The 20,239-nt window shown below is 43.6% G+C and overlaps 1 protein-coding gene across 1 annotated transcript in view; it reads left to right on the top strand.

Annotated features, from left to right (window-relative positions):
* Nucleotides 1-19,618, top strand: part of STAG1 (stromal antigen 1) — a gene marked incomplete at its 5' end in the record, with an annotated part of 71,487 nt that extends 51,869 nt beyond the window's left edge. The window contains 9 exons of the mRNA XM_010087987.1: nucleotides 1,251-1,352; nucleotides 2,871-3,019; nucleotides 4,109-4,237; nucleotides 8,776-8,981; nucleotides 11,944-12,115; nucleotides 15,003-15,113; nucleotides 16,047-16,161; nucleotides 17,849-17,929; nucleotides 18,025-19,618. Of these exons, the coding sequence (XP_010086289.1) occupies nucleotides 1,251-1,352; nucleotides 2,871-3,019; nucleotides 4,109-4,237; nucleotides 8,776-8,981; nucleotides 11,944-12,115; nucleotides 15,003-15,113; nucleotides 16,047-16,161; nucleotides 17,849-17,929; nucleotides 18,025-18,048 (1,089 nt within the window). The remainder of the gene's footprint in view (nucleotides 1-1,250; nucleotides 1,353-2,870; nucleotides 3,020-4,108; nucleotides 4,238-8,775; nucleotides 8,982-11,943; nucleotides 12,116-15,002; nucleotides 15,114-16,046; nucleotides 16,162-17,848; nucleotides 17,930-18,024) is intronic.
* Between the last annotated feature and the right edge of the window lie 621 nt (nucleotides 19,619-20,239).

Consider the following 20,239-nt stretch of genomic DNA (forward strand, 5'->3'; position numbering starts at 1 on the left):
ACACCTCCCACCAGCCCAGGTTGCCCAAAGCCTCATCCAGCCTGGCCTTGAACCCCTCCAGGGATGGGGCATCCACAGCTTCTCTGGGCACCCTGGGCCGCTGCCTCACCACCTGCACAGTGAAAAAAATATCAGATTGAGGGGCAAACCTTACCTGTCTGTGTGAGGGATTAGTCCTCACAGAGGTGCCAACCAAGGAGGAGAAACTGGAAGATAGAGTGGGGAGCAGGTCCTTCGCTGTAGACAGTGTTTGAGATGTTGGGGTGAAATATAAAGGAGTGAACCTTAAATCCTCCCTCTCCTGTTCGTTAGGAGCACACAGTTCAGTAGCATCTCCAGCGCACACTCCAGCCATCAGCCAGGTCGCTGGGTTAGTCTTGCGTAGGGGTTTTTCCCAGAGCAGGAGTTTCAGACTGACGCTGTCACAATCCCAGGTTTGTTTCCTACCTGCTGCTCTAGGTTGGTCTTCTCTCCCCCCACCCCTCCTTCTCTTGAAATTGGGGGAGAGTGAGAAAAACTGAATTTAAATCAGAATGCAAACTGAAAGGATCTCTGTACCAAAGAAGGCAGGAGCAATATTTTAGAGGCAATGAAAATGAGTGGTTGCAAATGCAGAAATATTCATGAGGCTGAAAGAATACTGTTTGGAAAAAGAAATTTTATATTCTCAGCTGAGAAGTTTTAATGGTTCTACAGGCTTTTCTACCCAAATGTTCAGTACCGTAGGCTGTGGTTTTCAGCAGCCATTCTTCTGACATAAAGAAAATCGACACTTCATACTGACTGATGCCTTACTCCGCTTTCTGGCGTTGGTGAATTCCTTTCTTGGCCACCTAACTCACCTTGCATTGGATGTGGAGCTTCACATTGGTGTGCTAGTGTCTGTGAAGGGTGTGTTGGTTCAGTGTAACCTTGTTTCTTGGAATTTGCAGCCATGGACCACTTCTGTCAAACATTTAGTTTGGGGTAGGCAATACTCTTTTGTTTGTTTTTCAGCATATTTGTTATGAAAGTTACTGACAAATACAGCAGTTCCTTACCCCATGGCTGGGTGCAGGCTAACAACCAGTTTACATTTTGACACTGAAACATTGCCTCTCACTCACACAAAAAAATACGGATTTCAGACTAGCTTTTTGGCAACTGCTTCCTTTTCAAAACAAGAATTACAAGTAATCTTTCTATCAGGAAAACTAAGGAATTGTGTAAGAGATTCGATTTAAAGAGAATTTTTCCATGTTTTTTCCTAGTACTACAATGACTATGGAGATATCATTAAGGAAACCCTGAGCAAAACAAGGCAAATTGATAAAATCCAGTGTGCAAAGACACTCATTCTCAGTTTGCAACAGGTAAGAATATTGATTTTTGTTACAAATGCCTCACTGCAAAAAATACTGGACAGGATTTTCTCTGATGCAGCAAAAATACTACACTTCTGTTGAGAGATTATCTTGCTCCTCAGTTCAGGCTGTCACTATTCATTTGTCTCAGTAATCTCTGTCTCTGTAAACCCACATTGGCAAAGTTTTGGTCAGATTAAAATGGAAAAAGGGAGAGAAGAGCCTGGAAGGCAGTTTGGTGCAGGCAGGTTCATAGCGTTTGTTTACCTAGTGAACAAGAAGAATTAGGATGACTTTTTCTTCTTATAATTACCTGGAAGTAATGCATCTTCTTTACATTTTATCTAAATACTGATTGATTTTTTCAAACTTCAAGCTAATTAGTTTAAGTCTTCCAATATTGTTAAACATGTGTTTTTCCCCTGAAAAATTTGCTTTATGTCAACCATAAATTATTGGCTTGATGATTGAACCCATCCTTGTTCTGCCAACAGCATGAGTGTGTGCTCACTAAGTGAAGTTTAGGCCCTTGAAGCACCAGCTGTATCCATGTGATAGAGAAATTACTGCTGTAATTGGATGTTTTCAAATCAGCTGGGCCTCCCAAATTTCGTTCCAGAGTAGTAAGGGATTTATTTCCTGTAGCAATCTGAAAGCTGAGATGTACCTGTGAAAACTTAAGAAAACCAGCTGTACTTCCAGAAGAAGCGGCGAGCATCGAAGTAGTTCCTGTCCTCAAAATTTGGAGAGAGGAAGAAGCCAGGTGCCGTAGATCAGTCAGCCTGATATAATTTCATGAAAAAAAAAATAATTGGAGAAGCTATTTGCAAGTGCCTAAGTGATAGGTAACAGCCAGTATGAATTTGTCAAGGAGAAATCATGTCAAATTAAGCTGCTTTTGTTAATTCTACGGTAACGGGGCTTGTGGATATCAGAGAAACAGGAGATGTGATGCAGCTTGATTCCACATTGTCACTGACACTGTCTCCCTCGATGTTGAGGAAAACGGGGTCTCAGTGGCAGTACCAGGGGAAGGTGTAGAACTGGTTGGACAACAGCTGAGTGGTTTGTTATTGCACTGGAGGGGCGTTACCAAGCAGGCTGCGAAGGCATTCACCCAGTGGTGCTCTTCTGATCATCATTGAGTCTTGCACGGTGAAATACCAGTTTGCTTCCTAAATTCAAAGAAGACGCTGATCTGTTGGGTGATGTTATTCAGTGTGGGTGTTTGAGAAGACAGCGTAAGAATGCAGAACCACCTCGATGAGCTGTGAGAAAAATCGATGCGGTTCAGTGAAGGTAAGTGTGAAAGTTACCGTCTGCTCAAGTACAGGATGGGGGACAACTGGCAGACAGCAGTTACATGGAAGAAAGTCTGGGAACTGGATTAGAACCCAGCATTTACATCTCTGTGAAAAAAAAACATTGTAAGGTCCACTCGTAGCTGTAACAGGTTAAGAACAAAAGCCTTTCTCAAGAAAAGTGTTTTCTAGCTCCCAGATTTTAACGATGGAATTCCTTCTCTAGCTGTTCAATGAGCTTGTTCAGGAGCAAGGTCCCAATCTGGACAGGACATCTGCCCATGTCAGTGGGATTAAGGAGCTGGCCCGGCGGTTTGCCCTCACTTTTGGCTTGGATCAGATCAAGACCAGAGAGGCTGTGGCCACACTACACAAGTGAGTGGTGGTAAATAAACTAGATTTTTATATTACTTCAGATTAAAAGTTGTGCTCAGCATGCCTTTTCGAAAGGTACATAATCTTAGCAGGTCCTGGAATAGTGACTTTTTTTTCTAGTTTATGTAGAAAAATGGTAGGGGGTGTGCATGCGTGTATGTAAGAAAGGAGGAAAAACTAGCTGCTGCCTGAGTATTTGTTGGGTTTTATTGGAATGGCCGTGTTTATCCATCTCAGGTGAAGCCACTGGTATTACACGTTTGTGTGGATTGTATCTAACAACTGGAGATAGTTCTTTGCACCACACCTCTGTGGATTCTGGAGGCACCAAGGGCTTTTATAAAAAGATAGCCCAAAAATACTTTGAATGTCTTTTTTTTTTAAGTGGATTGAAGCTTTTTATGCGACCACTGTGTAAGAAAGTGTAGGAAGGTGCTGCTAAATTTAAATTAGGACTTTCCCATGCCATAAGAAGATTAAAATATTAAAGTTTGCTATCTCAGAGCCTAAGTCATTAAGACTAAGATGAGCAAAGCGTGATCAAAATGCTGCCTGACACTTTCCTGTGACAAATAAAAGAGAGGTCAAGACATGCATGCGCCCTTATTGGATAATGTGAAGGTAAATTGTTTTCTTTAGTCTCAAATGATAAAGCAGAGATAAGGCAGATGTATCGATGTACTGGTAAGTAATTATTTCCTGTGACCCTTGATGCAAAGTTCTGTCCTGTTCTATCTTACGTATTATTCTTACTGCAAGCTTCTGCTTCGTGCAGAAACAAGGAAGAGCCAGTTGGCTGCTCCTGCTAAGGCAGCGGCTTTCGGCACTTGCCGAGTTTCTTAGGTTGTGGTAAGTTCCTTCTGACCATGCTACTGGCAATCTGTTGTCTTTGAGATGGAATCCTCACAGATCAAGAGGGAACATTTAGTTCCCCTTTGTCCGAAGGCAACTGTTGTCCAGTAATGAAAAAAAAAAAAAGTTATGATGGGATATAAAAATATAAAGAATTTCATCACAGTTCAGATTTAGGGCAACATGTTTTTTATTTTGTTACAAATGTGTGAAAATTTTAATATTTCTTTACTGTAGAGATGGCATAGAGTTTGCCTTCAAATATCAGAATCAAAAAGGACAAGACTATCCACCTCCGAACCTTGCTTTCCTTGAAGTGCTTAGTGAATTTTCATCTAAACTCTTGCGACAGGACAAAAAGACTGTGTAAGTTCTGCTCTGTTTTCTCGGTGGGTTCTGCTGGGCTCTGTTAAGCACTGTAGTGTGTGTTCAAGCTCTCTGCTTTGAGGTTTCCACAAAACAGGGGCCGTAGTGAGACACTTCGCATACATAGTTATTCATCAGTTTATATTTTAAAGTAAGAAAAATAAAGGAGAAAAGGAGAATCAGATCTACTGATGAGGTGAGTTTGAGACCTCACAAAACAATGTTCCTTAAAGTTTCCCACGGGGCACTGAAAATAAAAACCAGTCTTTTTTACACAGTGGAAGGAAAAATAAATGAAATGTTAGCAGTGCAGGAAATTCACAGGCCTGTGAACACGGCAGTGCCATCTGTTTCTGTTGGGTATTTACGTAAAATGTAAACATGGCTTCGTTGTTTATTTTAATATAGTGAGTTAAACTGGGAAATAAAGGTTTCTCAAGGCTTCTGTTACTGGCACAATGGGATAGAGAGAGAGGCTGGGCGAAGACACTCTTGTTGGTTAGGACAGGCTGGCAGAGAGCTGGCAGGCTGAACCGAGCACCTGAATTTGATAGGTGGGTAACTACTGCAGGTGAAACAATGGGAGTGAAACAAATCAGAGGTATTGTTGATAGGAACTGAATAAAGAGCAAGAAATAATGTTTTACAAGCAAGAGAGGCTGTGGATGTCAACAGAATTGGCAAAGAGAGCACTGCATTATTAAGGGCAAGTTCGTAGTAAAGACATGCTGTCAGCATCACTGCCGAGATAACCCTCCACATTTCTAATCAGTTACGTAGCAAATATTCAGGATTTGGCCACAGCACAGTGGTCGTAAGGGGAAAAGGAAGAGGACTCCAGTCAACAAGCAGCCAAGCACTGTGCTCAGTGTGGAGCTGAATTCTTTGAATAACTTTGAGCAGTTAAAAAATGCTGTTGCCAAATCTTCTGATTTATCGTTATAGGTATCTTTCCAGTCCATTTTCTGACCACAGGGAGTGTAAGTCATATGCATCTACTGTAACTACCTCCACTGACTCTTTCTGTTAAACTTCCCTGTAGTTTTTCTGTGAAGACATTTGTTTTAAGGGGCTTTTCTATTAAGGTTAACAAATATGAACAGTATAGCTTTATCTGTGTTGCAAGAAATGCATCTTGGTTCATTTTGTATAATTTTTCATGTATACACACTTGAACCAATTCACTTTTTTAATTGTGTCGATAATTTGTCAATTCAGCAAATACAGCAGAAGTAGTTAAACAAGCTTGAGAATGGGATGATCATAGAATCGTAGAATCACAGAATGGTTTGGGTTGGAAAGGACCTTAAAGCTCATCCAGTTCCACCCCTGCCATGGGCAGGGACACCTCCCACCAGCCCAGGTTGCTCAAAGCCTCATCCAGCCTGGCCTTGAACCCCTCCAGGGATGGGGCATCCACAGCTTCCCTGGGCAACCTGGGCCACTGCCTCACCACCCTCACAGTGAAAAATTTCTTCCTAATGTCTAGTCTAAATTTACCCTCTTTTAGCTTATACCCATTACCCCTTGTCCTATCACTACCCCCCCTGATAAAGAGTGCCTCCCCATCTGTCCTGTAGAGATGGGGAGATCCAGATGGGCTGTCTTGGCACTCAGTTTTTGGAACAGATCTTCCCTGTTATATCTGTGAATCTTGTCAGCTTCTGTCCTATTCTTCAGGACAGGACTTAAGGATAGTAGGATTTTATTCCTATCTTCCTACCCGAACTGTAGATTTTCCTGCATCTGTTAGTTTAAGTGTCATTAGCCCAATGGCTGTTTAATTTAGTGAAGCTATCCTTCCTGTATAGTCGTCATCCCTTCCACACGTTTCTCCCATGTCTAACAGTTAAAGTTACATTATTCTGCACAGTGTACATGTCAGCTGAATTTGACCTGATCCTTTCCCTGAAATTCAGTACTTCAGGAGATCGCGTTCTTAACCCTTCTGTGTTGCCATTTAAAATCTTTTCTTAAAGGTTCTCCTTCCCCGCTCGTTGGTGCCCACACACACAACCAGGACTGCAAAGATCGCTGCATGGAATCCATCTCTCCTGTTTTAGCTGTCTTTATTGCAGTCACATGGACTTTCCACTTTAGCCGAATTCTAAGATCAGCAAAAAGAAATAGGCCCTTTAGGGCATGATTTATCTGATCTGTGCTAAATGACTGCTAAGACAAGTTCAGAGGTGCCCTGGATTCCATGGGCTGCGGTGCCTGTGGAAAGAGCCATGGTAACTCGCTGATGTGTAAAGACTTCTGTTGGAGATCCCTGTGTTCCTTCCCTGCAGAGATCTGTCCTGTCTGCGCCCCCGGGCCATGGGCTGACCTTACACCCTGGCCTCTGCTCCGGAAGCTTGATTTCCCACCTCTGTAGCACGACTCCCCCAGTCCCAGGGGGGCTGCCTACAGCAGGAGGTGCGTGACCCCCATCTGCTGGAGAACTCCTGAGCGCAGATCATCCGCCTCCCTCCTGGCGTCACCTCCTCCTGCCCAGTGGCTGTCCCTGAGCTCAGCAGTGGGCTCCTGTGCTCTAGAATAACCCTGAAAGTCCCATGAGTGGAGAGCTGCCCATCTCCCAGAGATCCTCCAGCTTGGCTTCCCAACCCAACAAAAAAAGAATTTTCTGCTTGATGTGTCTGCATGTGTCCTCTGCCCTTGGTGCAAAATACCAGTGCTGTTACAGCTCAGCAGCCGCTGCTCTTTCGCAGGGCTCCTGCTTCCCTCCTGCTTTGCAGCTGGCTTTTTCAGTTGGAAGGAGAAAAGTGAGGTGTTTCCAGTTTGGGGCAGCAACATTGTTTTAATTTCATTTTCCTGTCCTATTTGTTTATTCAGCTTCTTGTTTGATGAGTAACCTCCGGAATCAGTGATAGCCGTTTATGGATTTATTCAAATCTGTGGATTTAATATAAGGTGTCAGGCTCTTACACTTAGCAGAAAAAAATTCATACTAGCACGGTTACAAACACTCGAGGCAGATGCAGGCAGGGAAATCCTGAGGAATTATCTAATGCAGTACAGAGGAAACTGCCCTGTGGAGGCATTTATTTCCATTTATTTCTTTCAAATAGAGACTGTTAGTCAGGACAACTGACTGTTGGGTGTCTAGAGTCAGATGAGATGGAGTCCCAGCGTGGTGTTCTGACTTCTAGAAATTCAGAGTTCCATCCTCGTTGAAGCTGGCAGCAGCTGCCAGTCTGAAGCTCCTCTCAAACGTGGAGCAAAAGGCGGCTGAAGTTGAGCATCTCATCAGTAAAGAATCCCCAAGGGGTGTCGTTTTTCCTTCTTCACAGTTTGGGCATAAAACCTGTGCACTCTGGTTTTATGAATATAAATTGGATGCAGGAGAAGTTCTTACTATTCTGCAGATGAATCCTCTAAAGTCATGAAGCACTGGGGTGTTGTACTGCTTGGTACTGGAGAAAAGAGAGAATAAACCAAGGGTTTCCCATTCAGCACAGGTTTGGGTGTTAGTGCACACACGGAAAGGGGAAGGAAGAAGCAGCCGCAATATATAAAACAGGAGACAGAAAAACTGCTGTTTCTTGAGCAAAGTCACCCCATCAGGGAACCAAACCAAAACCCCATGACAGAGTGGATGTGTGGGTTGTGACCCAGCTCTACAGCGTGGCTCGTGTCCCATTCTGATCCCAGGCTGGGTAAGAAGCCTGAGCCTGGCGTGAGCTAACCGGGGAAAAGGGAGATGGAGAGTTCCTTTCCGTGCAGAATCTGTGGGTTTGACTCCCCCTGATGACAGCCTGGCAGTGCGGCGTTACATGAAATGCTGATGGCAGGGTGCACCCTCGTGTGTTTGCAGGAAGGGTAGAGGTGATGTTGAAGAATCCTCAGGTCTCTTGTCTAAATTCTGAATGCTTGATTCTGCAGCTTGAAATTCATTAGAATCACTTTTATGTGGATTTGCATATTCATTTTAAGGACTACTTCTAATACCAAAATAAAATAATCAGGGGAAAAAGCAAACCATTCAGCTGCCCTCCAGTCCAGACACAGGAGGGAGGTTGGTTGGTTCCTCCCGTAACTTCACAAGTGTGCGTTTTGACTACTCCATGGTGGTGGCACAGATCTTCCTTTTTTTTTTTTTTTTTTTAAATAACTGCTTGCATTTGAGGACACCATTTTCCTTGTTCCAAGATGCAGGAGGATATCCTCCATCCTCACAACAGTGGTTAGAATTCAGTGTCTGTTGACACAGCAGCAATATATAGAAGGGATTCCTCGCGATGCAGAATAGGGAAGGAATTCACGCAGAGCGTGCTGTGAGTGATCACAGGTAGACGTGGGAGGAAGACACTGGGGAGAGAGCGGTTTTTATTGTCTGTCTGGGAGTAGCCTGGGAATGAGGTGTGCGCTTGTCCGGTCAGCGAGGCACTGCTCTGTCAGCATAGGCCATCAAATTAAAACCAGGAAACACCGCGGGGGATTTGTGTTGAGCTCTCAACAGTGTGAAGAGGGCTTGCGGATTAATTAAAAAGGAAACACTGTGCTGCACCTCCGCACTCATTGTCTTCTATTTCCAGTCACTCCTACTTAGAGAAGTTCCTGACAGAGCAGATGATGGAAAGAAGAGAAGATGTGTGGCTTCCGCTCATCTCCTACAGAAACTCGCTGGTTACGGGTGGCGAAGATGACAGGATGTCTGTGAACAGTGGAAGCAGCAGCAGCAAAGCCTCTTCAGTGAGGAATAAGAAAGGACGACCACCGCTCCACAAAAAGAGAGTAGAAGGTTTGTATGGCTCTAGGTTGCCTGGTAGAGGCATTTTTTGTACACATATCCCAGCCTTCCTTCTTAGAAGCCCTTGTGGTTTATCAATTAATGCTGAAATACACGCTGTGTTCTGTATGTAGTAAAAACAAGACATCTGTTCTGCAAAATCCTGTCGAGCTTGAACACTTCTGTGTGGGAGATCCCATCGCAAGTCCCTGTTCTTGTTTGTCTGCACTGAGATTTGCAGATTTACAACTATTAAAAGCTGTTCTTGAAGCTGGACACAGGAGGAGTTTATGGAGTTATCTGCTCTACACCTTTCTCGGTCACGGGCTCCTGGTTTTCTGCCTGTGCTTCAGTTGGAGCAGTTGTTAATTAAGAGGGTGGAAGAGCAAACCCAAGGCAGAAACTCTGTTATAGATCTGTATTGCAGAGAACACGAAGAAGACACCTTGTGTTGTTTAAAATGGTATTGATATCCAGTGTCTGCATTTGCTCTTTTTGTGATGTTGGGTGTGTTTATCAGGAATTGGGCTACGATAGCCTACTTCTTCCAAGCCTGCTCCTGTTCCTGGTTCATCTGTGTGATGCAGTGTGTACGGCTGTGAACTCACTGTCACTGCAGAGCAGGTGTAAGTGGGATCTTTAAACTTCAGGGATTTTTCCAAGGCCAGTATCTACAAAACTAACTCCTCAGTGAGGAATGTAATGCCAATTTGCCTGAGTATAGAGCAGTTTAACAAAACATTCTTAAAAGATTTGTCCATACACACTTCTGCAATGGGGTCCATTCTCCAGTACAGCTCATGTTGAGCAGTACGTGCACCAAGCCCTTCAGTTTCTTACAGCCAGCCTAGAGTTTAGATAGGTAAAGTACTGCTTCCTTTCTTCAGACACTGTTTTGCTTCCTTCAGGATGCCATATTTTTCACGGAATTGGACTGATGAGGTTTTTTTCTTCCTTCTTGTTACTCTTTTCATTCTATTTTATTCTACTCTACCAATATCCTTTTTTTTTTTTTTTTTCCTCCTGGGAAGTGTGGTAATGTCTTTGCTTCCCCATAAGGCAAGTCTCAGTCTTACAAGAGGATTTATCACATTGTTTGCCTCATTCTTTTTCATGTCCTCCTCTTCCAATGATCAGTAGAAGGGAGAATTTACCTGCAACACTTCACATTTGAATGTCCCCTCTCTTTGTAACAGCTGTGGTCCTGAATTTTCCACAAACATCCCTGTCATCAGGAGACACCCAGGATTTCTCTCACCTCGGGCAGATTGCTCTAATGTCACTTGTAATGTAAGCACCTAAAGTCCTTGTTTAAACATGTGTTGATACAGGACATCTGATACCACATATCAAAAAACCCCGACAATAACATAACCAGTCAGAAGGACACCACATACTTAATTTTTGGATGCTCCTTGATGTGCAGTAGGCATTACTGATAGCATTATGCCCCAAGTATACTTTCTTCTGAATCTTGGAAAAAGGAAAACCAAGAAAACCTGGAGCCAGGTGTCTGTATCTTTCGCAGGAAGACAGATATTTCTGTCTTATTTTGTATGTATCAGTAATGAGCTCATCAAGTGATCAGAGATTTAATCCTCAGAAATAAGGACTTACTGTTCGCTTGTCTGTATAACGTGAGCTGCGGAGGAGCAGCCGTAACAAACAGCTGTTTGCCTGCGATGGTCTGTACAGTGGTGTGTGCACAGGTCTTTGCTGGTTTCTTACCTTTACATATTTCTATAACTCTCCCAAAGGTCCTGGCTTTCATCTTAATCTGGCGGTGCAGTTACAAATGCGGACTTCTCTAAATCCTGCTAAGATTTTTTTTTTTTCTTTAATTTCCACTCTAGTGGAACTAAGACAAGGGCAGGATCACTGCAAAAATGATCGTTGCATCAAAGAACCATAACTAGTCCTCTGTGGTTCCCTTCTCACCTAAATCCAGCGTGTGTCGGGTGCAGCAGACTGTCCGTGTTGGAGAGTGTTTCCTGTTGCTACTGAAAATCTGCTCTGTGACATTTCTTCATAATGCCTTAAGCAAAGCAAACATAAATTGGATTTTTAAAAAAATCTCTAACATTATAAAAGGTTCAAAGGTAAATTCAAGAACAAATAGGCAACTTTTTAGACAACCTGAAGGGTAATCGAAGGCATAGGAAAAATGAAAAGATCCATTGAGATCCCCATCGACTTTCTCACCGCGCTTTTCTTCCTGTTAGCAGACGTGTGATCTTGTCTTCTCTCTTGTCATCTCCTCTGTCTTTCACTTGCTTCAGCAAGTAACTTTTTTTTTTCCTACGTGTCTACGCACTTGTCTGCTCTGTCACATTCTCCTCAGGTGCCCTGTCCTGCTGCCTCTCTGCTCTGCTCCCTTCACCATGAGTGTCCCACTTAGACCGGTTACTGAAGTTTCTAAAGATCTGTGCTGACCAGATTTGGGGTTTCATCCTCCACCTTCATCTTAGGGTTTCACTGTATCTTGGTTGCTGTATGAATATGAGATGATTTAAATTGTAAAGTCAGTAACTGGAAATTCTCTTTGCTCTATCTGTGTAAAACACGACAATTTAGGTAGTGCTGCAATACAGTATTCATTTCCAAGGTCGGGGAGGGGGGGTGTGTTTGTTAAATATTTCTACTTAAAACTGTTGTTATTGCTGGGAATAGCTGGTAGTAATCCTGCCGTAAAAGAACACAAAATAAAATCAGAGCTGAAAATTTTATCATTTTGAGTATTTATCCAGTTGATGTCTTAAAGGCACACTTATTTTAAAAGACACTAAACTGTTGAAAATCCAATTTGGAGATGGTGCTGCAGCTAAAATTACCTGTGTGGAAGTGTGTCAGTGGCTGGAAGGCTGTAGTTACTGACAGAAGGGTCAGGGAGCTGGCTGAACGAATCTGGAAGGCAATAATACCGCACTGCAGATGATCAGAACTGTGTCAGTAATGTTGAATGTTCTTTTTCTAGATGAGAGTCTAGAAGGCTCATGGCTGAACAGGAGTGAAAACATACATACTCCAGGGACGCTGCAGGCACCACAGCTCACCTCAACTGTCTTGCGAGAGAACACTAGGCAGATGGGAGAGCAGATCCAGGAGCATGAGTCGGAGCAGGGATCTGAACAAGATTTTTTACACAAGTAAGTGTTGGAATTTTGGTTTCAAATACAGTGAGCCAGGCCAATGAGTTGCCTATTATTTACACAGATAGTCTGTGGCTCCATAAAAGCAGCGTTTATTTGCAAAACCAACTGGAAATGTCTTGGCTGGAGATCAGCAATGCTTTGATTATTTTCAGTTCTCAGGAAAAATACGTTGTAATGAAATCGGGGTAGAAATTCCTTGTGTTAAAATTGTCTCATAGCATAACCACGTGATGATGGTTAAATCTTCCTAGTGTTCGTGGCCGCAGGCTGGGTTGAACTGTTTCTCTGAAGACCTGTTAAATGTTCTCACTTCTTTCCCTCTGCCCCGTGACATAGAACAGTTAAGTTTCTCCAGACATCCTAACTGATCTCTTGTAAATTAACTCTTCAGTCCAATTCTGGCTGCTGAGCTGGTAATTCCCGTTTCTGGGGGAGCTGCCTGCAGGCAGTCCTATTTTGCCCTAAATTATATATACTTTTTGTCACTTAACTCCCCTTGGTTATTATCTGTCAGTAGTTTATTTAAGAATAGTCTTCAGATAATGCTATTATGTGCTATTTCTATTAATTTGAAGATACAGAATAACAATACCTGTTTTGGAGACTACTTTTGTAATTTTTATAGCCGAATTTACTAGTCTGATTTATCTGTATAAAAAAGTCGTATTATGCTGGCCAGATGAATCAGGTTTCTGCCACTGCAGTACACTATAAAACAGCCAGGTTGTGCCTCTTGGTTTTCCTCCAGCTTTTGTCCATCGTGTTCTTTCTTGATACACATTCCCCAGCTTCCCAGTTCTTCCTGAATGTGCACTCACCCTGCTCAATCCTAAACTTTACTGCTTCATCCTGCATTCTTTAATTGTAGTATTTTCTCAATAGAAATAACGAATAATGGTCATTCTGCCTGGGATGGTGAAACCTTCTCCAGGCTCAGAGGACAAGGGTGTCTGTGCACCACCACGTTGTACACAGAAGCTATTTTAAAGGTTGCTGGTTTGTGACCATCGGTTCTCTTCTTCTTGTGAAGCAACGCACTCATTTGAAAGCATAAGCTGTCCTCCTTCGCTTGTGTGTGCGGTGTGCACGGGCATCAGCAGCGCGACAGGCTAAACCTGGATACGATCCGTTAATCGGTGCCCCCACAGGAGACCCTCACAGCTCGGGAGGTACAAACAGCTGTTAACTTCTGGAGCGCACAGTACATGGCATTTCCATGAACGAGTGCAGCCAGCGTTCTTCCCCACGTTACCCATCACCGTCAGGCGGTGTGGGACAGGGCGCAGGTTGGCGGGGCCACGTCACGCTGCCAGCAGAGGTGCGCGTGGTCCTGCGCGAAGGCCGAGCCTGGGCCGGAGCATTCCCCACCGGCGCTGTCTGGAGGGGAGGTGGGCTGGTGTGTACAGCGTGAGTGCCAGGCCCGCCCAGGCACGGCTTTCCTCACCTGCACGGCTCAGACTGGCAGGCAGTCCCAGCTGGCCAGAACGAGCTCAGCTGAGGAAAAGCCCTGCTCACGGCAGTCCTGGAGTCTCCCTTCGTCTGAATCCCACAGGATGTGAGGTCTGGGTTCACGTCTCTCACGTGCTTGTCTGAGGTCGGGGTTTGCCTCCCCATTTCTGCCTCCCCACATGTTGCCATCACTTCTGGATTATCAGGAAGATGTCATGGCTCTCGATTTCTTCTTAAAGTCTTTCTCCTCTGCAGTAGGAACAAAACAAAGAGAATTGCTGAAGCAGGACGTTGTTCCTGACGCTCTCTGGTCTCACCTGTCCCCAAGCTCAGTCTCTGTGATCATTTCATTAGCGACGGCAGGTGGGGCAGCTCGCAGTCACGGTTCACTCCTGAGCCCCATGGGCAGGTGCTGCCTCAAGCCGTGGGAGAACCTTCCCCTTGCCTGGGGTGAGCTGAGCCAGGCTCTCACCCTGCGCCTCTGTTTCTCCTGTCTCGGATGAGCACTGTGTGCAGAGCACTGCTGGGCGCAGGCAGAGCATCGCTCTCCTCTCTCTGACTGCCAGAGCTGGGTTCCACATACCAGCTCACAGCCGGAACCGACAGCAGAGAATCCTTTCCTTTCAGCCTCGCGTTAGCTGCCCCACGCGCTTCCACATGTCAGCTTAGGAGAGAGAAAAGATAAAATACAGAGCAGTCAGTTGCTGAACAAATGGGGTTAATCGTGTCCAGAAGAATATTTTGTTCCAGGTTGTTTTCACGTGGGTTATCCCAGGCTATTGTGTCAATCTTACTAGTGTACAAGACGGCGCAATAAAATGGAAACTGGTGTTGCTCTTGGAGATCTGCACTGAGTTTACCCCTGTTCCGTTGTGCTGCAATACTCAGCTCATACCAAGCGCATTGCTGTCTACTACTGGAGTGAGGTGGTACTGAACGTGCAGCCGTCCAGCTGTTTGTGTGTGGATCAGTTACTGGATGCTTCAGTTGATCTGCGGATATATTTAAAAGCAATTTGGTTTTCACTGTGTGTGACACTTTTGTTTTAAAATGTGTTAGTTATTCATTTGGATCTATTCTTGCTCATATTTTGCCTGATCTGAGACAGTGAAGTAGGATTTGATAAAATGAATTTGAGAAGCGCTCCCACTTCAGGTGCATGCCGCACTAAGGAATGAGCAACGTGAGTATTTTATCTAGCTGCTTGTATTACAATCATTAATGGATTTTTTTTTTTTTTTTGTGCGCCTACAGTGAGAGGAGAGAAGTTGTGGAAGGGAATCCAGAAGCCATGTACCATGATGGATGTGATTTAGATATCTGAATCTAAAGCACGGCCAGACACAAAATTTGAGGAGACAGATACTGGCTGGAAATAGCCAGCTCAGAATGCTTCATGTTCTCGGTCATAATGCTACTTTATGTTTGTTAGTCCCCAGATGCAGATATCTTGGTTGGGCCAACAGAAGCTAGAAGATTTAAATCGAAAGGACAGGACAGGAATGAACTACATGAAAGGGAGAACTGGCGTACGGCATGCAGTGTAAGTGTCAGAGCAGCCTCCGCTCCCCATCAGAACCATTTCAGATCACAATCCCACAGTTTAAATGTTACCTTTTCTGGGTTGTTGCCAGTAATTTCGGCGACATTTTAACTCCTGTTAAAGGCAGAGCAACACTCACAACATCCGTGCATTGTAACCAGCCGCGGGGCCCTCTAGCCCAGTGTTCTGCCTCTGACCCTGGCCGTAAGCGGGCGCCCAGCGAGCAGGGCAGACCGACACGGCGCAACTCCCCATTACTCTCTCAGCCTTCACCTGTTCCACTTCAGGGGGTTTCTGTGATTTGTCTGTTAAATCTACCCCAATGAACCCTTCCATGTTGCTGTCCACTCTTCCTGTGAACCTGTTCAAGCTTCTTTTATCCACGTCATCTGCTGCCAGGGCGTCCCGCTGGGCAGCTAACGCAGGGAACGCGCGTGGGTGGGGGCTAAAGCGTTCTGATGTGCTCTGCTGCCAATCTAACCGCGTCCTTCAGCACAAGTCCTTTTCAGGAGGGAGGGGCAGAGTCTTTAGCAAAACCAAGTCCTTACAGTGTTAGCAACTGGAATTGGATTCACTGCTGGATTCCCAGGGATTTAGCAATGATCCTGGCAAACAGTGTAACTCCTTTTTGTAACAGGGCAAGCAGACACAGGGAGGTTATTGCCCTGTGCTTGTAAGGCACAAATTTAATTACTATTGATAATGATATTACATGGGATTTCCTGCTTTAGCCTCTGCAAGTGCTACATTTGGTTTTATGTAAGATTTTCTTCCAGTTAATATTGCAGAAAGCACGCTGGCCTTATTCTCAGCATAATGTTTTATGTGAAGGCATTAAGGGATAGGATTTGTACATTCTTTTTAATGACAAAGATTGTGGTTGGGAAATTTAAATGCTTGGGAATGACATTTCCTTGCTCTTTATTTAATCAGACGAGGTCTAATGGAAGATGACGCTGAGCCCATCTTTGAAGATGTAATGATGTCCTCACGAGGCCAGCTAGAGGATATGAATGAAGAATTTGAGGACACAATGGTCATTGATCTGGTCAGTAAATCTTACTAATAGCAAGTTTAAAATAGATGAAAGATAATTTAAAAGGAATTTTGGAAGCTCAAAACCAAAAATTGCCATAACTTTGAGCCTGATTTCCTGTTGTCTGAACATTAAAGAGTGGAGATGATCCAAATGCTCCCTGGAAGCCACAGCTGCAGGCTCAGGCCCAATTGATTTTCACAGAAACACGAGGACTGTTGCTGAGCACTCTTCCTCTCTAACGTTCTGGGCTCAGGCAGTACAACGTGCCAGGAGCACCATCATGCACCTGGGACCTGGCAGCCTCTGAGAAGTGGGTGATGATTTTTAGCATTCCCAGGTGTGTTGTGCGGCGCTCAAGAAGTGGCTGATCTGGCACCATGCAGGCAGCCACGGGCAGGAGGAGTGCTGGGGGGGCAGAGGGGAGACCAGCTCACCCCATCCCATTATCACATGAGCTGCCTCAGGAAGGACTAATGGACTCTAGACTCCAGCAACAACGTTTGGTTCAGGTTGCTGGCTGCCATTCTGCAGTGTCTGGAAGCAGCATCCCCTAAGGGTGTTCCAGGTGCTGGGGTTTCCCTGTGCCGTTGTCACTCACTCTTTGCTGACGTGGCTCTTTATGCAGCCACACTGCAGTCAGACTGGTCCAGTTGTGCTGTTTCTCCATTCCTGGCTGGTTTGAGTTCTGGGAGGTGGGGTGCAGAGGGGATCCGTAATCCAGGGCTGGTGAGCTGACAGCAGCACGCGGAGTTGTGCTGGCACAGAAGAGGGGAGGCAGGCAGCAGTGGGCAGGCGTGAAGGGATGCTGGAATTGCTCCCAGCCAGGTCCCATCACCAGATGGCAACCTTGGGTCCTTTCACGGTGACATACTGAGGACAGGCGATTTCCTTTGTAGAGGTGATAACCTCACCTGCCACTCCCTTCTGAATGAAAACTATCCGTGTAAAACAGGGAAAAGGAGCAGTTTGCATTATACATGTCACCCTCTCCAAGCTCTCCGATTTCTCCTGTCGTATCCAAACAATAAGGCAGAGGTTACTTTAGGACTGGGCCAAAATGTCTTGGAAAGAAAGTTTAGGCAATGGTTCAGTTGCTGCTGCTGAATACTGAGGTTATTACTAGCATTCAAACGATCATCAAGTAAGTAAAATGTTTTCTTTTACTGGCAATCCAAGGCAAGGAAACGAAGGAACTGATCAAGCCAGCGAAGCTCACGTTTATTCTTACATTCCTAGAGGAGGGCAACACAGAGGGTTGAATTCTCAGAAATATTATGGAATCTTAAGTATAATATTTTCTAAACCCATTTTTTGACCATGTCAGAGCTGAAGTTTTACCATAAACCTAAAAGCATGAAGACAGTTAAAAGACAGTTTTTATCCAGCCTGCCCTACAGTCTTAATACAAGAACATCCTTAAATCAGCAAGAGCCTTAAGCAAGTGGTTAGCTAAGAGCACAGACTTAAAATTTCTTCCAAATCCATCAGCTTTTACCCCATTCCTTAAACAAACACGAATTTACACAGTACTCTCCTATGTCAGGGCCTCCGTTTCTATCAGAGCTTTCACAGCACCCCAGGCACAGCAGCTCTGTAAGGGAGAGGGGAGTTAGTGCCCGTTAGCGGTAGAGCCACGCGAATCCTCTCCACCCAGGTCACTGAGGTGATGTTCTAAAACGGCGACTCCTCTTTCTAGCCACCGTCAAGAAACCGGCGAGAACGGGCTGAGCTGAGGCCAGACTTCTTTGACTCCGCAGCTATCATTGAGGACGATTCAGTAAGACTTCACTCGTATTCTTTGCTGTTTATCTGAGGTTCCTCTTTATCATCGTTACCCATAATTAATCACTGTCTTTTAAATCGTTTTTCCAGGGATTTGGAATGCCTATGTTCTGAAGTCTGGTGAAGACATTTTACAAATTTGGAACTCTATTGTTTAGAGCTAGAGGCCTATATACTGTGATAGCTTGTATGAAAACCACATTTTTGATGTGATACGGTTTGATTTTTAACCAAATGATTGAGGTCAGTCCCTTTTTGTAGTGACAGAAAGAAGAGGAACTTCTTAATGACAAAGGAATGTTGGCCAATCCCATCACCTCAGAAGGGCTGACCTAAAAAATCATTTGTATCCCTGTTCTTGACTGTCCTAATACAGATATTTTTTTTTTCTGGATGAGGAGGAAGTTTTAAATTGTTAAGACAGCTGTCGAAATAAACACTGTTCTACATACGTTTTCTGAAAACAACATTGAGTGAAAACAGAACTTTTTAACTTTATTTTTCTGCTGTACAATTTAAAACAGTTTTAACATTGCCTTTTTATGTTTTAAAAGCTAGCCATTTTTATTAAACCTATGCCTATCAGCCATTGACTAGCAATGATGCTATAAGCAGGTCATTCTGGCTACAGAAAAGTGTTTTTGAACACACTGGATTTGATTAACATTATGGTACGCGTATATCCTCTCCTAGGCATTGAGAAGAACACTCTCATAGAAGAGGTTAGAATTCTAATGATGTGCATCTCTGCCAAAAAATTTCAGATTCTGATATGATAAACCCAGATTTTATACTCTTGAGAAGATTTATTTTTATTTATAATGGGACATAAAGTAAGAGATGTCCAAGAAGCCACTTTTCCAACAGATGCTGTGTAACATTCATTTTATATAGCACATGGGGACACAAAAACAGTAAATTTTCTATTGGTACTTGCTCTGTGCATTTTTAGCAACTTATACCAGCAAATAAAGTATTCTCAGTAAAACACACAAATGGTTCTCAAGTAATCACTTTGCTGTTTTTACTACCTACTTCAAGCCCTGCCAGCCCAAGGTACATAAACAGCAACTTTCCTATTAAAAAAAATAGTTCAAGGGTGGGGGAAAGGAATCACTTTAGCATACTAAAAGCAATTTTAACTGTACCATAAGAAAAGTCTACTTTCCATGCCATAAATACCCTTTTGCGCTATTTTTGTAAATTAATTTTGCCAGTTAGAAGTACTGTATGTGCTGCATAGAAATTTGTGCTTAGATGGTGAAGTTCTTAAGCTTACAATGGAGTACAGCTACATTTTCAGTGTTAACTGTGCATATTAAGAGTAATTCTTTGGGAAAAAAAAAAAAAAGATTTTTCAAAAAAGTTAAAAATGTCCAAAAAAACCCCAAAAACCCAAAACATTCTCAGCTAATTCATTGTAATAAGAGATTTTTCAATGTCTTCAATAATTTGGAATTTCATTATGCTTCGATTTTATGACTCTGCCTAGTAGCCGCTACTTAGTTAAAACTGGCCTGATATCAGAGGTGCTGGCCATCCACAACTTGCACTCACTCTTGGATCTCCAAGAACCAGCCCCAAAATGTTAATCTTCCTTTCTGCATTCTGATGTTAGCTTTTGAGATACAAAGCAGACTGACACACTTGGAGCACAGCAGTTTTAGAGGTGCTTTTTTTTAGCAACTGCAAAATAATCATGGAGTTTTTTTTTCTGTTACAAGCTTACTGAAAAACAAAACAACATTAGTGCCCAGTGCTTACTTGCTGGGAGGGAAATGAACCTAATTTTAAAAACAAACCAGCATTTCACTCAGCTGAGGTTTGTTTCTTACAACATGTGCAGTTCTCAGACATGGTTGCCAAAAATGTTTGACTAGGTAATTCAGCCATTCCTCGGATGTCGGCTGGGTAACGTATAAAACCCAAGAAGTATCTGGAACTTTATAAAATAACATTACCTGCCTTCCTCTTCTGTAATGGGGGAGGCAGGAATGGCTGCATTAAATTGTCATCACAACGATTCTGTGAGCATAGTAGCATCATAAATGCTGCCTGGTTTGAGTCATAGTCTCAGACGAACGAACCTTGTGCTTCACAGTCCTCTGTGTGGAAAACTGATTCCTAATTTAACATTGTAGAATACTGTATAACAAACATTTATTATCACGGTACCTGACATGGGTTTCCAGTTCAGTTTGCAGTCGATAGGTTTTTTGTATTATGAGTGTCTCCTTGATTGGTTTTGCTAGTAATTCTGTAAATTGTACATTTACAATATGAGGTTTTTTTTTTTCCTTTTGTA

The sequence above is a fragment of the Pterocles gutturalis genome, unplaced genomic scaffold, assembly GCF_000699245.1.
Source record: "Pterocles gutturalis isolate BGI_N339 unplaced genomic scaffold, ASM69924v1 scaffold42026, whole genome shotgun sequence".
NCBI classification, from domain to species: domain Eukaryota; kingdom Metazoa; phylum Chordata; class Aves; order Pterocliformes; family Pteroclidae; genus Pterocles; species Pterocles gutturalis.